This window comes from Anopheles stephensi, chromosome 3, assembly GCF_013141755.1.
Source record: "Anopheles stephensi strain Indian chromosome 3, UCI_ANSTEP_V1.0, whole genome shotgun sequence".
Lineage (NCBI taxonomy): Eukaryota > Metazoa > Arthropoda > Insecta > Diptera > Culicidae > Anopheles > Anopheles stephensi.
The window spans coordinates 80,234,166-80,253,926 of NC_050203.1; the positions used below are offsets into that span (position 1 = coordinate 80,234,166).

At 46.6% G+C, this 19,761-nt stretch overlaps 6 protein-coding genes across 6 annotated transcripts; all 6 read right to left on the reverse strand.

Annotated features, from left to right (window-relative positions):
• Positions 1-7,276: 7,276 nt before the first annotated feature.
• On the reverse strand, positions 7,277-7,988 carry LOC118509181 (thioredoxin-like protein 4A). The gene is made up of 2 exons (XM_036049447.1): positions 7,775-7,988; positions 7,277-7,688 (listed from the first exon to the last, which is right to left on the reverse strand). Exons 1-2 carry the CDS (start codon positions 7,850-7,852, stop codon positions 7,338-7,340), a joined length of 429 nt encoding a protein of 142 aa, XP_035905340.1. The 5' UTR covers positions 7,853-7,988; the 3' UTR covers positions 7,277-7,337.
• A 285-nt stretch (positions 7,989-8,273) lies between these two features.
• LOC118509175 (leucine--tRNA ligase, cytoplasmic) lies at positions 8,274-12,244 on the reverse strand. Its single transcript, XM_036049440.1, has 3 exons — positions 12,117-12,244; positions 8,661-12,015; positions 8,274-8,598 (listed from the first exon to the last, which is right to left on the reverse strand). Exons 1-3 carry the CDS (start codon positions 12,129-12,131, stop codon positions 8,390-8,392), a joined length of 3,579 nt encoding a protein of 1,192 aa, XP_035905333.1. The 5' UTR covers positions 12,132-12,244; the 3' UTR covers positions 8,274-8,389.
• Positions 12,245-12,465: 221 nt separating this feature from the next.
• LOC118509178 (trypsin-1) lies at positions 12,466-13,518 on the reverse strand. Its single transcript, XM_036049443.1, has one exon. It carries the CDS (start codon positions 13,364-13,366, stop codon positions 12,542-12,544), a length of 825 nt encoding a protein of 274 aa, XP_035905336.1. The 5' UTR covers positions 13,367-13,518; the 3' UTR covers positions 12,466-12,541.
• Positions 13,519-14,629: 1,111 nt separating this feature from the next.
• Positions 14,630-15,580, reverse strand: LOC118509177 (trypsin-1-like). Its single transcript, XM_036049442.1, has one exon. The coding sequence runs from the start codon at positions 15,547-15,549 to the stop codon at positions 14,725-14,727; it is 825 nt and encodes a 274-aa protein (XP_035905335.1). The 5' UTR covers positions 15,550-15,580; the 3' UTR covers positions 14,630-14,724.
• Positions 15,581-16,543: 963 nt separating this feature from the next.
• LOC118509180 (trypsin-7-like) lies at positions 16,544-17,411 on the reverse strand. The gene has a single exon (XM_036049445.1). The coding sequence runs from the start codon at positions 17,392-17,394 to the stop codon at positions 16,612-16,614; it is 783 nt and encodes a 260-aa protein (XP_035905338.1). The 5' UTR covers positions 17,395-17,411; the 3' UTR covers positions 16,544-16,611.
• A 293-nt stretch (positions 17,412-17,704) lies between these two features.
• On the reverse strand, positions 17,705-18,604 carry LOC118509179 (trypsin-1-like). The gene has a single exon (XM_036049444.1). It carries the CDS (start codon positions 18,584-18,586, stop codon positions 17,780-17,782), a length of 807 nt encoding a protein of 268 aa, XP_035905337.1. The 5' UTR covers positions 18,587-18,604; the 3' UTR covers positions 17,705-17,779.
• Positions 18,605-19,761: the final 1,157 nt, after the last annotated feature.

A 19,761-nucleotide genomic window follows, 5' to 3' on the forward strand; every position in this document is an offset into this window, starting at 1 on the left:
AAAACTATTGCTATTGTTCATAATTAAATTTTATTTTATGGTGGCTTTTAACATTAATGTTGGTGCGTGACCAGGATGCCTTTCTTGCTGATACAAATCGTGTTGAAAATTAAACAAATTCAACATTAACCAGACTATCCCAATCTTCAAAATATTTGACTCTGTTCTTCATCTTCCTTGGCACTACAACCTCGAAAGGTCTCGGCCTACCATTTCTAGCTTTCTGTGACTTCATTTTTCCCGTAGCAATGTAGTTAGCTCCGCCCGCTTGGACGCAGTCGGAATGGGATTTGAACACCGGTTCTGCCATGTGAAATCATGCCCCGCTATCGCCTCAACCACCGAACCACCGCTTGACTCTGTTACCGCTTAGCAAAATCATTGTTAATCAATCCTAATCAAAGTTTTTATTTTGACGTTGGTGCCGTGACCAGGATTACCTCTGTAGAGCTTCCACCAGCTTTCTCGTAAATTACCATTTCTAAGTGTATTGTAATGCTTTCGATTTCTTTGCAACGAGCAACAAAGTTTATTGTTTTAATAATTTTTTTTTTATTTATTTTAGTGCCGTGACTAGGTTATTCCTTCAAAAAGAGATCACATATTCCTTTTTTTAAGATTTTTCCTCGTTTACGTGTCAAATCAAACTTTTATTGCTCAATTTTTTTACCTCGTATTTCATCTCATAAAGAACGATTCTTGCACTTCGTCTCTTTGCAAACAATCCCACACATGAGTAGAACGCCATCGCACATCCCGCGCCACGCCAAATGTCAACGGCAGAGCAGTGGCACATCCGGCAGCCAAGCGGATAACGAATATTTAATCATAACAATACAAATACTCAATATCTAATCACAATCCCATCGAATCGTATTGTTCAATTTCATTCAAATGCATGCGTCGACGGAACGAAAAACAAAGAAAAGGGCCAACCAGCCTGAACCATTTCAATATTTGCCTCCGTTGAATTCCACCAACTCTCAGCACGAGAAAAAAAAGGTTTTCCTCCGCGTGATTGCATTACGTGTGTACTGTGTGTTGTTTGGATTGGAACAGCAAACGGAAAGGGAAGTTGGTTCCATTCAATTTCAATTGTTTTTTGATTATTGCAATCACCGTCCGCCAAAATAAACGCACTGTTGTAAAGCGCACGTCTCACGGATGGGACACGTACTGCCACTTTCTGAGAGGACCAACCCAGGCAATGGTTCTAGGCCGATTTATCGATCGCTAACTCGCCATGAAGGGTGTCTTGGTGTATTGATTCCCATCCGTACCGGGAGAGGAAAGTCACAGAACAGAGGACCTTTTCTTGGAAACATGCTTTCCCAACTTCTATTAAGAGCAAATAGCTACTGCGCTGCTCGGTTCCTCTAAACGGCCTCATCTCAAAACGTTAAGTGTGGCATCTTCAGTACCACACGTGTGGTGACACACACACACACACCAGGGAGGGGGATGAAAAAGAATGGCGTGCACACATCCGCAGAAGAGACTCCGCAAAAGGACACCGGTCGGAATCGGTTGGAGAGTGCTTGCCAGCGAAACTTCAATCACTTAAGAGCTTTCGTAGTCATTATGCCTAAGCAAACAAGCCAACGAGCGTTCGGGAGAGTAAACAAGCCACGTTCCCCGACTGCCTCGGATGATATTACCCGTGTGTACGCTAGACCACGGGACACCACATCATGTCCATCACTATTCTTCGTCAGTAGTTTGATGTTTGCCAGGCATCGGTAGGGTTGCGCATATGGGTGAGCAAGTACACTCTTCCTTACAGGATTCACCTAATTTCCTCGCCACCCAGCGTCTACCCACGTTCATGCATCTTAATCAGATACTTGGGTTTTTTGTACACTGACATCGACGAGACCCATAAGAAGTGTCGACCATCTTCGGCTCCCTAGCCACCGAGCAGCTTAACATTTCGCCACACCGTTCACCTACTAATTGCCAACATTTTTCCCCATCACAAAGCCAGAAAGAGAGAGCACCCGAGAGAATCTTGAAGGTTAACAGAAACCGGGGAAGTGTGGCCCCCGGGAAGAGGTGTTAAGTAGCAACAGCGTAATTACATTCTCCCCCATCGTTTCGTACCCAATTTTGCCCCAACGAAGAACAAGCCAAGACGCGTCCGCATTGGCGTGAAAGGAAAGCTCCGAGTTTTTCGCTTTCACCCGCAGTACGGGTGTAACATGCAACAAGTTACGCTTAATCAAGTACAAACAAGACGGCTTCAATACTTTGGGATACTTCGGTGAGGTGGCGGTCGTTTGTGGTTATGCACTTTTAATAATATTTGCACGATCAAGATAAGACGAGACCCCTCAGCCAATCATTACATGCAAGAAAGTTGTAATTGAGTTGTTTCAAAACTAGTCCCGATATGGTAAACAAGGGCTGAAATTGTGCTTTGCGTGACGTATACATTGTTTTTGTGATGCGGATTGCATACTTTGAGGCGTTTTTTAACTATTTTCTACTAAAGAAGAGATCTTTTTTCAATATCAAATTTATTTTTTTTTGTTTAGCGTTACAAGCAAGCCTAAATATAGTTTTATTTAATCTTATAAAGAAACAAATCATATTCTCAGATACCATGAGCAAAAAGAGTAATTCTGATTCATTTTTTTCGAAAACCTCTAATTAGACTATTGTTTTAGCCTAGTGAAACTATACTTATCGTGATGTATTACTTGTTTTGCATACTTTGAGGGGCGTTTCCTTTTTGTTGTGATGTGAAATTTTCATTTTAAAGATCATTTTTAGCACTTAAGAGCTTAACGTAAAGATTGCATACTTCTGGGCGTATATTTTCAATTTCACTTTTATTTGCTATTTTTAATTCGATAAGAAAATGTTTAAAAAACTTAATAAAGTAACTTATTATATCAAGTTCGAAAGAGTCAAAACTATCCTTCCAAATGCCTTTTCTTAGCCGAATTATCTTCCGGAAATCTTAGGTTCCTGTAAAGAGCCGTGAAATTGTTCTCAGTGTTTTGCCTAAGCTGTCTCGTTCTACTGATTGCATATTTTTAGGCGGGTTTTGTCCAATTCTTTTCTGTGAGATTTTCATTATTTTTCTTATAAACAAGTCTTTAAATTCGTTAATCTTTCCCTTAAAAGTACCTTCCCGTAATATTCTGATTCCTCATGGCTAATGCCTCCACACCCCGAAACACACACACACACACACACGCTCATGAATGTCATGTTCTTTGATAATACCATTAAAGAAAGTTTGCGCCACATTCCCACGCACGGCCACACCAAACTTCCGTCGGCTCGGTTCCTCGCGCGGTGTACAAAAGCTTCAACGTCTTCATTTCGCACAAAGCTATTTCATCTTGGCACATTGAGCACCGAGCAAGAGTGCTGTGTGTATGTGTGTGTGTGGTTTGTGAGGGCCTTCCCTTTCGCCTTACGATTCCGTTTCTAATCCTTCTGCTCGAGCGTATACCGCGAGTGTGGGGAACTTCCGGTAGAGGCCGGGTTTCCCGGTTCGAATGATATTCCAAGAAGCGAGAGAGAGAGGGAGGGAGAGAGAGAGTGAAGAAAACGTCTTCATGTCTTTCTAGCTTTTTGAGGTGCTTATGGATTCGTTGGTCGATAATTCTTCCCCGGCAGCTAGGGCACGCTTCACGCCACTTATTTTGAAGGTACACACACACACAAACGCACGCGTGTGGAGTGAAGAGGATTTGTTTCAATTTGTACGCCTTTAAAGGCTTCATGCGTTTCACGAGACAGCTGAGTTAAGCGAACAGAGATGGGTAATTTTTGGGCAAGAGTACATACTTATGCTCTACTCAGCAAGTACATGACGCGATGTGGACGATGAGATGAGTTGACAACTTGTGAACTGGCTCAGGTATGATGTGGAGCCTTAAGAAATGAGCTTGGTAAGTACCGAGTCGCACCACCAATAGTTAGAAACATACGTTGGATGGATGGGTTTTTTTTTTTTCGGTGGAATAGAATTTCATGAAGTTGAAAGCCATGTTGGTGTCTCATTTCGCTCTTCCGCCACTTTCGAGGCTTGGCCTCAAGTAAAAATCCTTAACTTCGCTCACCAATATTTGGTTTTTTAACTGGGTTTTCGAGGTGTGACACCCGGTGTCATTCTCATGACATGGCCATCCCACCAGAACCTTACCAGTCCACCTAGTTTGACGTGCTGGGCCAAACATTCTTCTCAGTTCTTCCTTCTTCATTTTTTCACTTTAGACAACTCCAACACCGGAGAACTTTTGGACAACTTCATAAGTGCGATCGCCATCTATACAGTACTCCATGACCTGTTCGCCAACCTGAGATTTTCTGACGACTTCTTGATTTGTTGGTAAGCTTCTGTTACATAGGAGAACATCAATTCGAAAATATATGTGTCTTTAGAGTGTTCCGGACTTCCCGAAGACCGGTGCGCTCTCTAGGTCTAGGACATTGTCATTGTTACAAGCTTGGTAAACTTGTTCTGGTTATGATATTCGGACCTACTCCAATATTTGATATTCCATTCCAGAATTCCAATCAATACTTGCAACACTACCTCTGTCTTGTGATACTTCCGAAGCAGACAACTCACACCAGCCTTCAAGCATTCTCACGTAAAAGCAAGAAATAACCATCTGCCTTCACCTACCAATAACCATTATGCGACAACTCTTGCAATTCAAGTTAATCCTACCGCCCCTTATCGCGCGCTATCGCAACACCAATTTTCCTTCCTAAAGTCATACTGCTCACATTCAAATGGCATTCGTCAGCAGCAAAAAAAACGTGTCGGGTTACAACTTTTGCCATTTGAATGTTTCGCCTTTTTTTCGCTCCTATACGTCGCAAAGCTCGTTTCAGTGGCACACGTGGAGACCATTATTTGTTCAATTGAGTGTGAACAGCAGAATCAAATCATTCGAACGTACATCGTTAACTGTGCTGTGGGCGAGCCTTGTGTTGTGTGTATGTAGGGCACAGCAGTACAGTCCGCCCACGGTTGCTATGCGTTGCTTTAAAGAGACGAGAGCGAAGCAACCATTGAGATACGTAGTGTGCATCTGAAAGCAAGGAGTGTCCTTGACGGAAGGGGTTTTTTTTTTTATTTTGCCTATGCACACGCGATGATTACTTTCTAGCTTCTGGAGCAAAACTTAGTGCCATGATGCCATGATGAAGCAGTAGGGAACGGTTTACGAAACACGCACGATTACATCTCAATTCCTTCGAAGGCAGTTCGGCGGTAGTCCTCGGAGCCTGGCTAGCAACGGTACGTACGGTAAAGCATCACCTGTCATCTCTTTAAAAAAGTTCTTCGAGCTCAAAAACCAACTTCTTGCCGGATGATAAATATTGATTTTCACCTGTACTCTAGCTCTCTCTCTCTCTCGTTTCTTCTCCAGATCCTACAATGAAGGGGTTTCGTGCATACATAACCTCAACTTCTTTTTTTTTGAATCTCAATTCAATGCGGAGCGGCGGTTCTGGATGATTCGGTGCCATCCGTTACACATCGTAACTTTGGCCATTTTTTTTTCTTTTGCTTGTTCCTTGCAACTGGGAGGAGATAACTAACGTACGTGTAAACGCTAAACGAGATGAGCTTTCAAAACTTGTACCAGAGACGTTCTGCCTTCGCTTCCAAGTTCCCGCCATATATCAGCTGTGTCTCGGTGGCATGAATTTTAAACCCGATCACCTCGGTCCTTGGTTGCAAACGGAACCGTTAAAGGTGTTGTTCTTGTTGAAGTTCTGCCTGCCTGGAGAAGGTGTGCGCATTGCGGTATCAGTTCTTCCTCTTCCTTCTTGCCTCCCTACCCTACGGGGCATTCATTATTCATGGCGAAAATTGCACAAAAGCCATGACATGATTATTTAACTAATGTCATACGCCGCGTGCCCCGTAGCACAAGGATCCACCGCGTGGGACGGGCTGGCAAGATGGATTTACGTATGAAGCACACACACACACTCTGCTCACATGCTTCATCCCCGAGAACTGCATACGTGTGGGAGATGATGGGTGTTTTGTCCCCACCCGGCAACCCACCGTCACAGACACAATCATTTGTCCATCTTTGTACAGCTTCTCTTCGTCAGCTTCGGGGTAGTGTGCCTGGTTCGTACCGAAGCGATCACTGCCATCAAGACTCTGGTGCAGGTTTTTCAACGCAGGTTTTCCCCATTCGTTCGTCTATTCATGCCTCTACGGTGCTTCCCGGTGGTTTCCAGGAACGATGTCGTAAATTGAAACGTCTTCCAACCTTAAACATCCACCCAGTCTCTCCGACGAGGAACTCGGAGCAGGAGCCAAGGAGGATACAAGAAGGGGAGGGGGGTAGCTTGCAACCCGAACGAACAAATCAAGAATGAAGAAATGAAACCCGTTCACCCTTGCGCTCGGTCCATCCTTCCCAGAGGTGAGCATGACATCCGCATGAACGAACCTGATAGGATCCGGTAAACGATAGCGAGACTCTCGTCGGCCGGGTTTTTAGGTGCTTCGGTTTCCCTTTATGCCCAACCCGACGACTTGCTTATGCTCGATGATTATTTTCTCCTAAATTATTCATCCTGCTGCTCAGGTGTGGACATCGGGGAAAGCATGACTTAAGCTGACAGGTAGGAATGGAGACGCCGTAAGCGGGGAACACTTTCCTTTCCCAGGGAAACAGTCCACAGCTCCGGCACTTCCCAGCACGGAAAAGGGTATATTAGAGCTTTTTATTGAACCGAAAGTGGTGATGTGGCCTCTGGACGAAATCATTTTTATGTTCTGCTACGATAGGACAGCCTCTTCCTAATAGGGAGCCGTTAAAGCGCGATGTGACTTCGGGAGAATCTTATCAATTAATACGTAGGACGGTGATGCTGGTTGATGGAGTAGAGAAAACCGCATGGTCAAGGTTAGATGCGCATGAATAAACGAGGGAAAGTTTCTTGGTGGGCGTGGGCAGATTTTTGGAACTGTATCATTTTGAGGAGGTATTAAGGATCGATTGTGTTGTTCGAATGTTGCTCTCGGTGGACAGGAAGTCTATCGGGGTGTATAATTTAAAGGGATCAACTGTCCTATTTTGAACCTTTCGTAGTCAGTTCGTTTTGCAATTGCGACGAATGACGGATCTAATTATAATTTCTACAAAGTATGATTAGCGCACGTGGTGCACGGCGGTTATCGAACTGATCCCATGCTAAGAATAGTCTTTTTAAATTTAAATTTGAAAGGGAATTTACTTCGGATGACTTTAAGGTACGATTGTAGTGCAGTAAGCAGCTGTAGAATTGTTTAAATATAAATCTTATTAGCAATCATTACGCTACAGCCACAAAGTCCAACTCTAGTATCGATACTTCGTAGAGTAATCCTTTGGCGACACCACCAAACCGCGTCCCTTTCGCGCCCCACGATATACCGTCTCCACGATATCGATCATCTCCTGCTTATCTTCCAGCGGCCAGTTGATTTTGTTATTGTTGCCCGTCCCCAGATCGATCATGATGTGTTTGTTGCGGAAGAAGAACATTACCGTGCAGGGATCGTACAACTCGTACATTTTGTTAAAATCCGGCACCGCCGTAATGTCCACCAGATAGATGACGGCAAAGTTTTTCACCTTTTCCGCGATGTTGTACAGCACCTCGTCCATCTTCATGCAGGTTGGGTCCCAATCGTGCCCGAATCGTATGACCTGTACAGGAGAGGACAAAGAAGGATTAGCAAAGAAAGGTTCGTCCGGCGTTTAGCGTCTAGCTGAACTTTCTAGAAAGTGCTCACCACAACACGGTCCTCCTCGGAAAGTATGGCTTGGTCCACCTGCCAACCATTGTGTAAATGTGCTAACATATACGACATCTTGGAATGTGTGTTTTTAAAGCTTTTGCAGTATAAATTTGATGAAAATTTTCACTTTTTTATTAAAATGAGCGCGTTTGGAGCGGAGACAATAACAACAAACTTTTGGTGCTGCAAGATGTAAACAAACAATGACAGTTCTCGTTTGACGTTTGGACAGCGAGAGAGTTTCATGCACATAAAATGTTTTTTTAATTCTTTCCAAGGTTTTTTTAATTTCTTCAAAAACTACTGATAACACATTTTCTCTTATCGGAAAATATGCGTAAGAACAGATAAAATATCTCAAATTATGTTTTACACGTAAATTAGAATCGAAATAACTTGATTCGAGCAGATTTGGTTTTTGTTCTGGATGCAACAGTTCGAGCAGATTTCTTTGCAGGGGTTTCAAAGCGGACTTTCCACCCAAAAGAGTTAGTTTTATTCTTTTGAAGAAAAACGATTCAATGTTTCATTTATTTCAAGTATGTAATTCAAGTAATTCAGCATAAATTAAAGCGTAGCGCCATGACGCCTCAACACCCTCTACCAGCCTCAATTGATAACGTAGATAAAGTTCGTGCCAATGTTCAAGTTCTTGAATGTGCCATTGCTTAGCAGCACTTGCTTCTTTTCCATTTCCACCTTAAATTCGCCCTCCTCGATGGTGACCTTGCCTGACCGATAGTCCTGGAACGCGGGAAGACTGCGTGGTCCCATTACAGGATCTTCGTATCGCATCACCTCCAAAGCAGAGAGATCAGCTGAAAAGAAAGGAATCATAATTTTTTTGTTCTGCTGATAATCCTACCTCGCAACACCGTACCTTTAAATCCGATTTGCTTGGCTAGCTTTTCCTTCAGCGTTTTGCTCGTATCACCATCGGATAGATTCATCGTGACGGTAAACAAACCGGACCGTTCAACGGGATTCTCCAGCGTTACCGTCACGAACGGTTTGACCGTAAATACGATAAACGGTACACCCGGTCGTACCTCTTCGCGCATCTTTTCCGGTGTATCTGGTTCGTCCGTGTACCGGAACGTGAGTGTGTCCAGCTCGAGCGTGTTGCGCAGATAATCCGCATTCAACCCCAGCACTTCACGCTCGTCGAAATCCAGCGTCACATCCATTGCCTGCTTGCCAGGTCCTCCGACCGCTTCCACACGTTCGCGGACCATTTGTGCGAAGGGCATCACACGCTTCATGTACTTCTTTAGCAGCTCCTTTTTGCCCAGTTCCGTCGCAATAACCTTGTTGTCCGGAAGTGTTGCATTGCCGTCGCGCTCGTAAAGCTCACGCATCGTGTCCAGCACACAGGATTGCCACGGTGGGAACGTTTTCGCCACCCAGATCGTACCGTCGCTCGGTTTCGCGGCCAACGGTTTGGGAGCTCCCTTGCCACCGGCCTTCTGCTGGGTGACGTTCTTCAGCGCCAAACGGAACGAATGGGCCGCTTCCATAAGATACGCAGAGCATTTAATCTTTTGCTCATCGATCGCACCAACTGCCGGCCAGGATGCGTGCAGGATGGAGCTCTTGTTGCCCAACAGATCGCACCAGATGTGCTCCGCAACATGGGGACAGATGGGGGCAATCAGCAGGGCCTGTCGGCGAATGAACTCCATCACCAGATTCGCATGCATACCGTTCGAACCGCAAAGCTCACGATATTTGTCACGTGCGCTCTGGAACTCGAAGAACCCTGTCCGGAGAGCTTCCTTGAAGAGCATCTTTCGGTAGTACTCGTCCGTTTGCTTCGTAAGTAGATTCATTTCGCTCGAAAACACCTGATCGTTGATCGATGTATCTTCGGGTCCTTTCCGCAGCAGTGGCTTCGATGCGAGCGTTTCCTTCACCCACTCGATGAAGGTGTACAGGCGCAGAATGCCAGCATCCGCATTCGTTACGACAAAGTTCGCATCCTCAATACTATCGCCAGCGTCCGCCAGACAAAGGCGTGTACCGTCCGCACTGAACTTGGCGATCGATTCGTACAGCGTGAGGAAGTTGCCATCAGATTTGGACATTTTCGCCGAATTCAGCAACAGGTGACCATTGCAACGAACGCCCTTGGGCCATTTGGACGATTCTTTCGGCCAGATTGCAACGTGATTGTACAGGAAGAACGTCAGATGGTTCTGGATGAGATCCTTGCCGGAAACACGCAGATCGACCGGGTACCAGAAGTTGAATTCTCGCTTCAGATGATCGAGAGCATCGCGCTTAACGCGGCTCTTTGCCGGGGGTTTTGCGTCGGCGAAGAAAATATAGTCCCAAACTTCCGGCGTCATATCCTCTGGCTTGATGCCAAGCGGGCTCGGTTTCTCACCACGGAACGATCCACCCTGCAGCAGATGGGCTACGGTGTAGAACGCCATGTAGATGGTAGAATCCGAAAGTGATTCGATGAGCCACTGTTGATCCCACGGTAGCTTCGTGCCGAGACCGTACGTACGCGAGCAAGCGTACTCGTGCAGCCAATCGAGACAGTGCTCGAAGTTGCGCGAAACTTCCTCGTGGAACAGCTCCATCGTGTGGAGATGGTCGGTCGTTTGCTTTTGCCACACTTCCTCGCCGTAGTTCAGATACCACTGGTTGCACAGCGCGACCACACAAACGTCTCCCGATCGTGACATGATCGTTTTCTCCGGTTCGAAGTACACGTCCGCTTCGTTCCGTTCGACCAGATACTGTTTGAGGTCTTTCTTGACGTCCTGCACCTTTTTGCCCTTGTGCTCACCGACCAGCATCACACCGTCATAGAATCCTTTCAGATAGACCAGTTCCTTCGCTTCGGTTAGCTTCTCACGATCGTTCTGGCTCTGGATCTTGAACTTATCGTACGCGTACACCGCGCACAGATTGCCCAAACCGGGCACATCGATGATCGGGATCGGTTGGTACGGCAGAACCATCTCGTCCGTGATGCCATACTTCTCCCGGAACGGTTGTTTCTTCTGCAGATCTAGCAGCGCGGCATAGTCATCCGGCGAGTCGGACGGAACGGATGTTACGATGCCGGTTCCTTTGTCCTCCTTGATGGATAGCATCGGAAGCGTGTAGATTACCTTGTTGGAGGTGAGTGGCGCAGATAGCTGCAGACCCATAATGTCCTGCCCGACGAGCTCCGCGAGCTCCTTCAGCTCGCCCTCAACGGCGGTAAATCCCTGGTAGGACATGTTCCGTGCAGCACGACGCGTACACACCCAAACTTCTTGCTTGGCCGTTTCGAACGCAATGTACTTGATATCCGGATGCACCCAACAGTTCGTCTGTCCGTACATCGTCTCGGGACGCAGTGTACCGCACACCAGATAAACCGGTCGCTTTCCTACCGCGCCCGCCAGCTTCGCAGGCAACGGGCCCGTCACCTTCATCTTGATCAGCGTGTACTCCTGCGGACCAACACCCTCCCCGGAAGAACGATCGTGATCCATGCACGGTTGTCCATCCTTCGGCGAGTAGATCGTGTGACGCTTGCCGTACATAATCTTCCCACGCGCCTTCAGATGATTAAACTGCCAGCGGACAAATGAATCGTAGAACGGATTCGCATCGGTCGTAATGAAGGTGCGCCTCCAGTCGATGTGAGCACCCAGCTCCTTCAGATCCCGTATCGCCAACGGTGGGAAATACTCGAGCCAATGATCCGTGTTGGCAAACTTGGCAATTTCCTCATCGCCCAGCCCGAGACTTTGCATTATCTGCCACTGGAACTTTGCCGTACCGGCCTTCGCCGTCGCCTTACTTTTCTTACCTTTGCTCTTATCTTTCGGCACCACATCACGCTCTTCGGGTTTTTCCACTACGATCGCTTCCTCGCGCGGGAACACCGGAGGGCAACCGTACAGTTCGATCTCACGCTTCAACTTATCAGCGCATGCCTTTATCGGCATTCCGGTACAGTGGAAACCGAGCGGAAACAGAACCTTCCTTCCTTTGAGCCGATGGTACCGCACGGCAAACTCCGCTTTCGACAGCGAAAACGCATGTCCGAGATGAAGCCGTCCGTTCATGTATGGGTACGGGAAGGTGACCAGGAACTTTTCATCGTCCCGCTTGCGTGGTTCTTTCGGTGCGTCCACATCGTACACTTTGTCCCGCTGCCAGCGCTCCTGAATGTCTCGTTCGATTTTCTGCAGGTATTCCACCTTAAACGTTCCCTTGCGTTCGTTCGCCTGTCGGGGATGGTGCAAGATAGGTGCGTCATGAGTGCTTACGATTCCGATACACTCAATTGCATCATGCAGTATGGTGTGCATTAGCATATATTACTCACCATCGCCGCTGCCATTCCCCGGTTCGTCTGGATAGCACTGCAATTTCCAAGTTATTTTTCTACTCCGTCGGTCTGCCGGCGGCCCACATGCAACAAACGTAAGCAAACGTTGACAGCCGATGTTCGAGCAGTTGACGTGACTGCGTATAATTCGAGCTCGAAAAGGAATTTGACGTTCGAAAAGGAATTTAAATTTTCGAAATAAGAATCGAAAAATACAGTTTGTGAGCGGGAAGCTGATCCTGGTCAGTGCTGTTCTGTATTCTAAGAACATTTCTATTTATTACGAAGTAAGTCGGCTTCTTACTTGTTATCTTTTGTCATCCGCAATTAAATATTAGGCGTTTGATTCAATAATTGCTTCAGTTCAGTTTTATTTTGTCATTTTCAGATTTTTCCATGAGAAGGTTTCGTTGGAAAACGGTTTACACTCCACTGTTCTCACGCACCCAGTCACGAACGCTGGCCACACGCGAGTACACTCCCGGGTATCCAGCCTGAGCACAGCCATATCCCCACGAAACAACACCAACCAGCTTGCCATCAGCAACCAGCGGACCTCCCGAATCTCCCTGGCAAGCGTCCTTACCGCCCTGCTGGTATCCAGCGCACAGCATACGATCGGTCACTCCTCCGAACGAACTGTAGGCCTTGTCACACTCCTGCTGATTCACGGTCGGCACGTTGGCTGCCCGCAGAACAGCGTTCGATTCGCTGGCGCTTTGTGTATTACCCCATCCAGACACCGTCGTCATGGTTCCATCCTTGACTGGTTCGTCCTGTTTCGGCAGACCCACTGGCTGCACATCGTCGCTGAAGGTAAGCTCGCTCTCCAGCTCCAGCAGGGAGTAGTCGTAATCGATGTTGTTGCTGTCGTAGCTAGGGTGCTGCACGACACGTGCAACACGGACCACGGTACCACCGGAAGCGTGTCTCGAGGATCCCAAGCGTACGGTCAGGCTGGAAGCGGATGCGCCGGCAGTGCAGTGAGCGGCCGTCAGGACCCACTTGCTGGACAGGACGGATCCTCCGCAGTTGTGACGCTTGTTGTACTGCAGCGACACCTGATACGGAGCATCGGAGACGTCGATCTCGAATCCACCGACGATACGTTGGCCGACGGCGTACCGTGGGCGCGGTGAGAATCTTGGCTCCGGTCGGACCAACCGATGACGCTGGTTGGCCTGTGCCTGAACGCAGGCCACCACCGCAACTAGAACTGCCAGAAGGATTGCTATCTTGTTCGACATCTTGTCCGACACTTGTATGGCCAACGGATCGTACTGATCAGGTATATATAGCGAAGACAGTAGATGGCATTGAACTTGTGCCTTTCTGTTGTATTAATTGATAACGATATCAATCGTTGATCGCTAGAATTTGTATACCCATTCTTAGTGTAATAGCACTTGAGAAGCGTTAAATTCCTTTTTTTATTGAACAGTACTCGATAACAGCCCCCATCTTATGTCCACTTCAGACATATCAAACTTGTCGGCTCGGGGAAGACGATGCTCACTTTGGTGGAGAAACCCTTTCCATCCCGAGCGCAGCACTTGAGAGGAGCGTTGTTTATCGTACTAAGTAAATAATTGATGTCTGACCACTATCAGACACTCGAGGACAATAATCCCAACCCGTTAGCGTGACGCGCGATGATTTCGGTTAACTATTTGAAATGCTCGTTAAATAAGATTATCGGTCGGTGTTGGCGGGTTTTCCTAACGCTCAGCGATCTCCAGTCCTGGCTTATGGTCGCGCGCCGCGTCGAGACTGCATTTTCTTAAGTGTCGTGTTTTTTGCCGAATAACTCGAGCCGTGTACATTCCTTTGTACTTGTATATTGCGCGATATGGAAATAAACGGTGGATTTTTCAAAATCCAGTTTCCACTATCCCTGTCATCAAATCCCATCCAGATAATTGGAGAATAGAAAAAAAAATCAGTATAGACGGAATGGTCTGGTAGGAAGCAATGGAGCCTGTACTTTCAACGAAAGAGAAGCACCAAGAAAACTTTTTGCCTACACTTTGAGTAACCAAGAATTGGCTTCACTTTTACAAATTTTATTCGTTTTGTTAGGGCGCCCCAATGGCAAAATAAATAAATTAAACATCAGGATAATAAAAGGTCAGGGAAGCTAGATTTGGCTGGCCAAGATCTCTTGAAGTTGTTGTACCAAACGAGAAGAAAAAGAGAATTGTGAGGTCCTAAAACATCAGGTTCGTCGTGAGGTCTTATTAAGAGGTTTCCTTTTGAGAGTGCCGTTTTACTCCTCCCAAGCTAACAACAATTCCTCTTAGCACGTTTAGTAGTCCGTCACGAGTGGGCTATCATCTGCCGATCTTTTTCTCCTCGTGAACAATAGCGCCCTCTATGATAAAATTTACGAAGCAGGCTATTACGCTCAAATCGACCGTTGAATTTTTCACAGCTTTGTCATTATTTTTGTCAACATGATTTCGGCATAAGGCATTGAGCAACTGAGAAAATAATTATTCTAAAAGCTTCAATTATATGCAATTCATCAATTCAATTTATTTACTTCTTCAATTTTGTTCGTTCATCATAAATTAGTGTCGACTACCGACTAGCGATTGAGCGCATTTTACACTCCACTGTTCTCACGCACCCAGTCACGAACGCTGGCCACACGCGAGTACACTCCCGGGTATCCAGCCTGAGCGCATCCGAAACCCCACGAAACAACGCCAATCAGTTTTCCGTCAGCGACCAGCGGACCTCCCGAATCTCCCTGGCAAGCGTCCTTACCGCCCTGCTGGTATCCAGCGCACAGCATTTGGTCGGTGATTCCTGGGGTCGTACCGTAGGCCTTTTCACACTCCTGCTGATTCACGGTCGGCACGTTGGCTGCCCGCAGAATAGCGTTCGATTCGCTGGCGCTTTGCGTGTTACCCCATCCAGAGACGGTCGCCATGGTTCCATCCTCCACCGGTTCGTCCTGCTCGGGAAGAGCAATCGGCTGAACTGCATTGCTGAAGGTAAGCTCGCTTTCCAGCTCCAGCAGACAGTAATCGTGGTCGATGGTGTTGCCGTCGTACTTCGGGTGTTCCACAATACGTGCCACGCGGACAACGGTACCACCGGAAGCGTGTTTGGAAGATCCCAGGCGTACAGAGAGGCTGCTAGCGTCGAGACCATCCGTGCAGTGAGCAGCTGTCAGGACCCACTTGTTGTTCAGCACGGATCCTCCGCAGCGATGGCTTCTGAAGTATTGCAGCGACACTTGATACGGAGTCTCCGACACGTCGATCTCGAATCCACCTACGATGCGATGTCCAACGCTATACTGCGGTCTGGGCAGGAAGTGGGGCAGTGGTCGGGCGTAGCGAGGTCGCTGCGAGGCTTGCACCTCAACGCAGGCAACTACCGCAACCAGAATAGCCAGGAGGATTGCAATCTTGTTCGACATCGTGTCCGATTCTCGTATGATTAGTGGAGAAGCAGTTGTTCACTATTTATACATCCTCGCGGTGTCCTAGTGCTCTTTGGCAATAATTCGATAGGATTAGGTGATAGTGATATCAGTGGCATCAGACACGCGAGATCGTACGTCAGAGTTGTAAATGGTTTAACCGTTTCATGAGAGATTCTTGATACGCTTGTGGAAGTTTTGATGAGTAGACCTCAAATCCTGCCACTTCAGAGTAGGCAGTTTGAAAAATGTGCAGCATATGGAGGGCAATCCCAACAAATCTTGAGTGCTTTAGTCACGTTTCGTTAAGTTAGTCCTGATCAGTGTACTAAACATGTCAAAAACTTGTTTGAAAAGGATTATGCTGAGCAGTCAAAGCTAATCAGCTTCGCGAGGGTTTAAAACGACCTGAATTTAAATTGACTATACATTATTCAAATTTCTATCTGAATCTCCCTCTCTCTCTCTCTCGCCTTGGCTTAACGACCTCTTAAAGCCATCCCTGACATTTCTGGCTTACTAGACTTCTCGATACGAGGTAGTTGGATAGTCTGTGTTCACTACTGCTCGGATAGGATTTGATCCCCAGTCCTGCCGTGCGAAGCCTGGTGTCACTATCGCATCGACCACCGGACTATCAATTTTCAATATATTAATTAAATTTTTCATATCATGATTTGCTTTTCAAGATAGCGGCTAGACCTACCAGGGGTTTTATGGTCTTGACTTAGTGCAAAAACCTTCATTCAGACCTAAAAGAATTTCACGGGGTTGGTGCCATTCTCATAGCATGACCAACCCACCGGATCCTGACGAGTCTAATTCGATTTCACGATCGTGATGCTATCATAAAGTTTGTAGAGCTCGTCATTGCAACGGCTGCTCAATTGTCTTTCGACACTTACAGGGCTAGATATCTTTCTGAGCATCTTTCTCTCACTCGAGGCCTTTGCCTTGCGTTTAAACAAAAATTTCATTCAAAAAATACTTATTGCTTTTTGTCATATTTGTTCAATTTATTTCTGCATTACTGATGTACATTACGCATTAACTTATAATTTACACTCCACTGTTTTCCCGAATCCAATCCCGAACAGTGGCCACGCGCGAGTACACTCCCGGATATCCAGCCTGAGCACAGCCAACGCCCCAAGAAACAACTCCAATCAGCTTCCCATCAGCAACGAGCGGACCTCCCGAATCTCCCTGGCAAGCGTCCTTACCGCCCTGCTGGTATCCAGCGCACAGCATACGATCGGTGATTATTTCGATCGAGTAAGCCATCGAACAATCGTGTTGGCTCACGGTCGGCACGTTGGCTGCCCGTAGAACAGCGTTAGACTCAGCAGCATTATGGGTGTAACCCCAACCGGAGACGGTCGCCATAGTTCCATCCATCACAGCTTCATCCTGCTCCGGTAGAGCAATCGGTTGTACCACATCGCTAAAGGTAAGCTCGTCTTCCACTTCCAGCAATGAGTAGTCATAGTCGATAGTGCCACTATTGTAGCTTGGATGCTGCACGATGCGTTTAACTAACACAACCGTTCCACCGGACTCGTGTCTCGATGATCCGTAACGAACAACCAGAGCGTATGGTGGTATATTATCCGTGCAGTGAGCTGCAGTAAGAATCCATTTACTGTTCAGCACCGATCCTCCACATCGAAGACTGTCAAGGTACTGTAGCGACACCTGGTACGGAGTGTCGGAGATGTCGATCTCGAATCCACCGACGATGCGATGTCCACCTGATGGCTGAGGTCTAAGCGCAGGCTGCCCCTGAACGCAAGTAGCTAATGCTACGAGAATGGCTACAAGATTTGCTAGCTTACTCGGCATTGTGTCTACTACTTGTATGATGATTGAAGAAAAATAGCTCATTTTATACTGCACTGCTAGCCTCCCATCTCTGACAATAATTAACTGTGCTTAACTGATAGTATATCACCCGCTTTCCGACTTACCAGTCTGCTGTCCTTAAAACAGTAGATTATCATACCGATTTTTTACCTCTCAGACGGCTAGACAATCCTTCCTAAGGAGGATCAATTGATAGCCAATCTACTGTCTTCACCGTGCTAGACAGACCGTCGAAGTATGTCACAGCTTTGTGTGATCGATAAGATTAGTTTACATCGAAGCAAATAAGTAAGATTAATAACATTATTTTATTTTATTTCGATTCATTTACATAACAAATGCTCGCTGAAAAATTAGACAATCCTTACACTCCACTGTTTTCTCGAACCCAATCGCGAACACAGGCCACCCGCGAGTATACACCCGGATATCCAGCCTGAGCGCATCCGAATCCCCACGAAACAACGCCAATCAGCTTTCCGTGCGCGACCAGCGGACCACCAGAGTCTCCCTGGCAAGAGTCCATCGCCCCCTGCTGATATCCGGCACACAGCATACGATCAGTGATTCCTCCAAATCGTCGGTAAGCCTTGTCGCATTCCTCTTGGTTAATGGTCGGTACGTTGACGGCTCGTAGAGTAGCGTTCGATTCGGCAGTATTTTGCGTATTTCCCCAACCAGATACGGTCATCATGGTTCCATCCAACACAGCTTCATCCTGCTTAGGAAGAGTGATCGGTTGAATCACGTTGCTGAAGGTGACTGCTTCCTCCAATTCCAGCAGGGAGTAATCGTAATCCGTTGTGTTCTGGCGATAGTTTGGGTGACGAATGATTTGCGAAACTCGGGCCACCTGTCCATCGGATGCGTGCTTGGAAGATCCCAGGCGCACGGTGAAGCTTGAGGGAAGGGTAACGTTTGTGCAGTGAGCTGCTGTTAGGATCCATTTGTTGGAAAGCACGGAACCTCCACAGATGTGTTGATGGTGGTACTGTAACGACACCTGATACGGAGTCTCCGACACGTTGATCTCGAATCCACCTACGATGCGTGGTCCAACGCCATGATGGGGCAGTGGCCTTACAAACCAATGTCGTAGAGAGGCTTGTGCCCCAACGCAAGCAACTGCTGCAACCAGAAGAGTCAGGAGAGTTGTAATCTTGTTCGACATCGTGTCCAATACTCGTATGATAAGTGAAGAAGTGTGGTTTACTATTTATATGGCTATGATAATCCTCTTATTGATTCACGCATTGATTTGACGGGATTAGCCGATAGGCTCATCAATGATCGTTGTCCACGTGAGCTTGGCAAAACCGTGTTAGGTCCCGTGTTTTCCAGCGTAATATGTTTTAAAGAGTTTTATTTATTTTGTCAAGAAATTGATAACAATACCATTTCCACTCGAAAATGACCAAGACGCTAGAAGTGTAGTATTGAATGGTGGATAAACCCTTCGGTTTGTACAGGCTGCTCAAGTCGCGTGCATCTTTTGTATTGTAAACAAACGCATGGGGATGTGAGTAATCCCAAGCGTAAAGCTTGATGGAAAACTTTGGAGGGTCTTTAGCCACGATACTTAGAGTGAAAATCAAGCCTTGGCAAACCTTATGACTTGAACAAAAAAATGTTGGCAGTTCTATGCAGTAGTGGGTCAAGATATTTGGAGGCCTCGAGCAGAATGGCAGTTGAGGTCCCTCTAATGGTGGATATTACAGGGAAACAACAGGATTTCCCTCACCTACGAAGTCCCTCTAACCAACGAGGCCCCGAGCGGCCGCTCCTTCCGCTCCTAGATTGATTCGTCACTGGTTCTATGCACTGAGATGCCTTCTTAATTGAGCATGTAAGCCTCATTCAATGTTTGGTTTCAGTGATGTACAGATTGAACATTTTGAAGTTATAGTGAAGTTCATTGCGATTCGACTGGTAATAAATGGACAAAACCTTGACGTAATCCTATCAGGATCGTTTCCTTGACTTCAGGTCTGTCTATCCGGAAACAAATTTATAAGCAAATAAGAAAGCTGGAAACTGCAGAGCAAGACCATCTGAGGTTGTAGCGTCACTGTGGAGGACGAATAATTAGAAGTACTTTTGGGTCAATGATTCATTTGGGTCAAAGATCATGGCTTATTCAACCAATAGACTCAACGCACCTAACGTAAGCTACTGTACTACTTGCGACACTATACAGGACATCAGCTCTGATAGTACTCTGTTCAGCAAGAACTTTAATTTTCAGATGCTTTAAAGTAATAATGGCTACGAAATCGATGAACTCTAAATTGTGTAGCTCCATTATTGAGGTCTATTTCATATACTCCAAATGCTTCTTACACATTC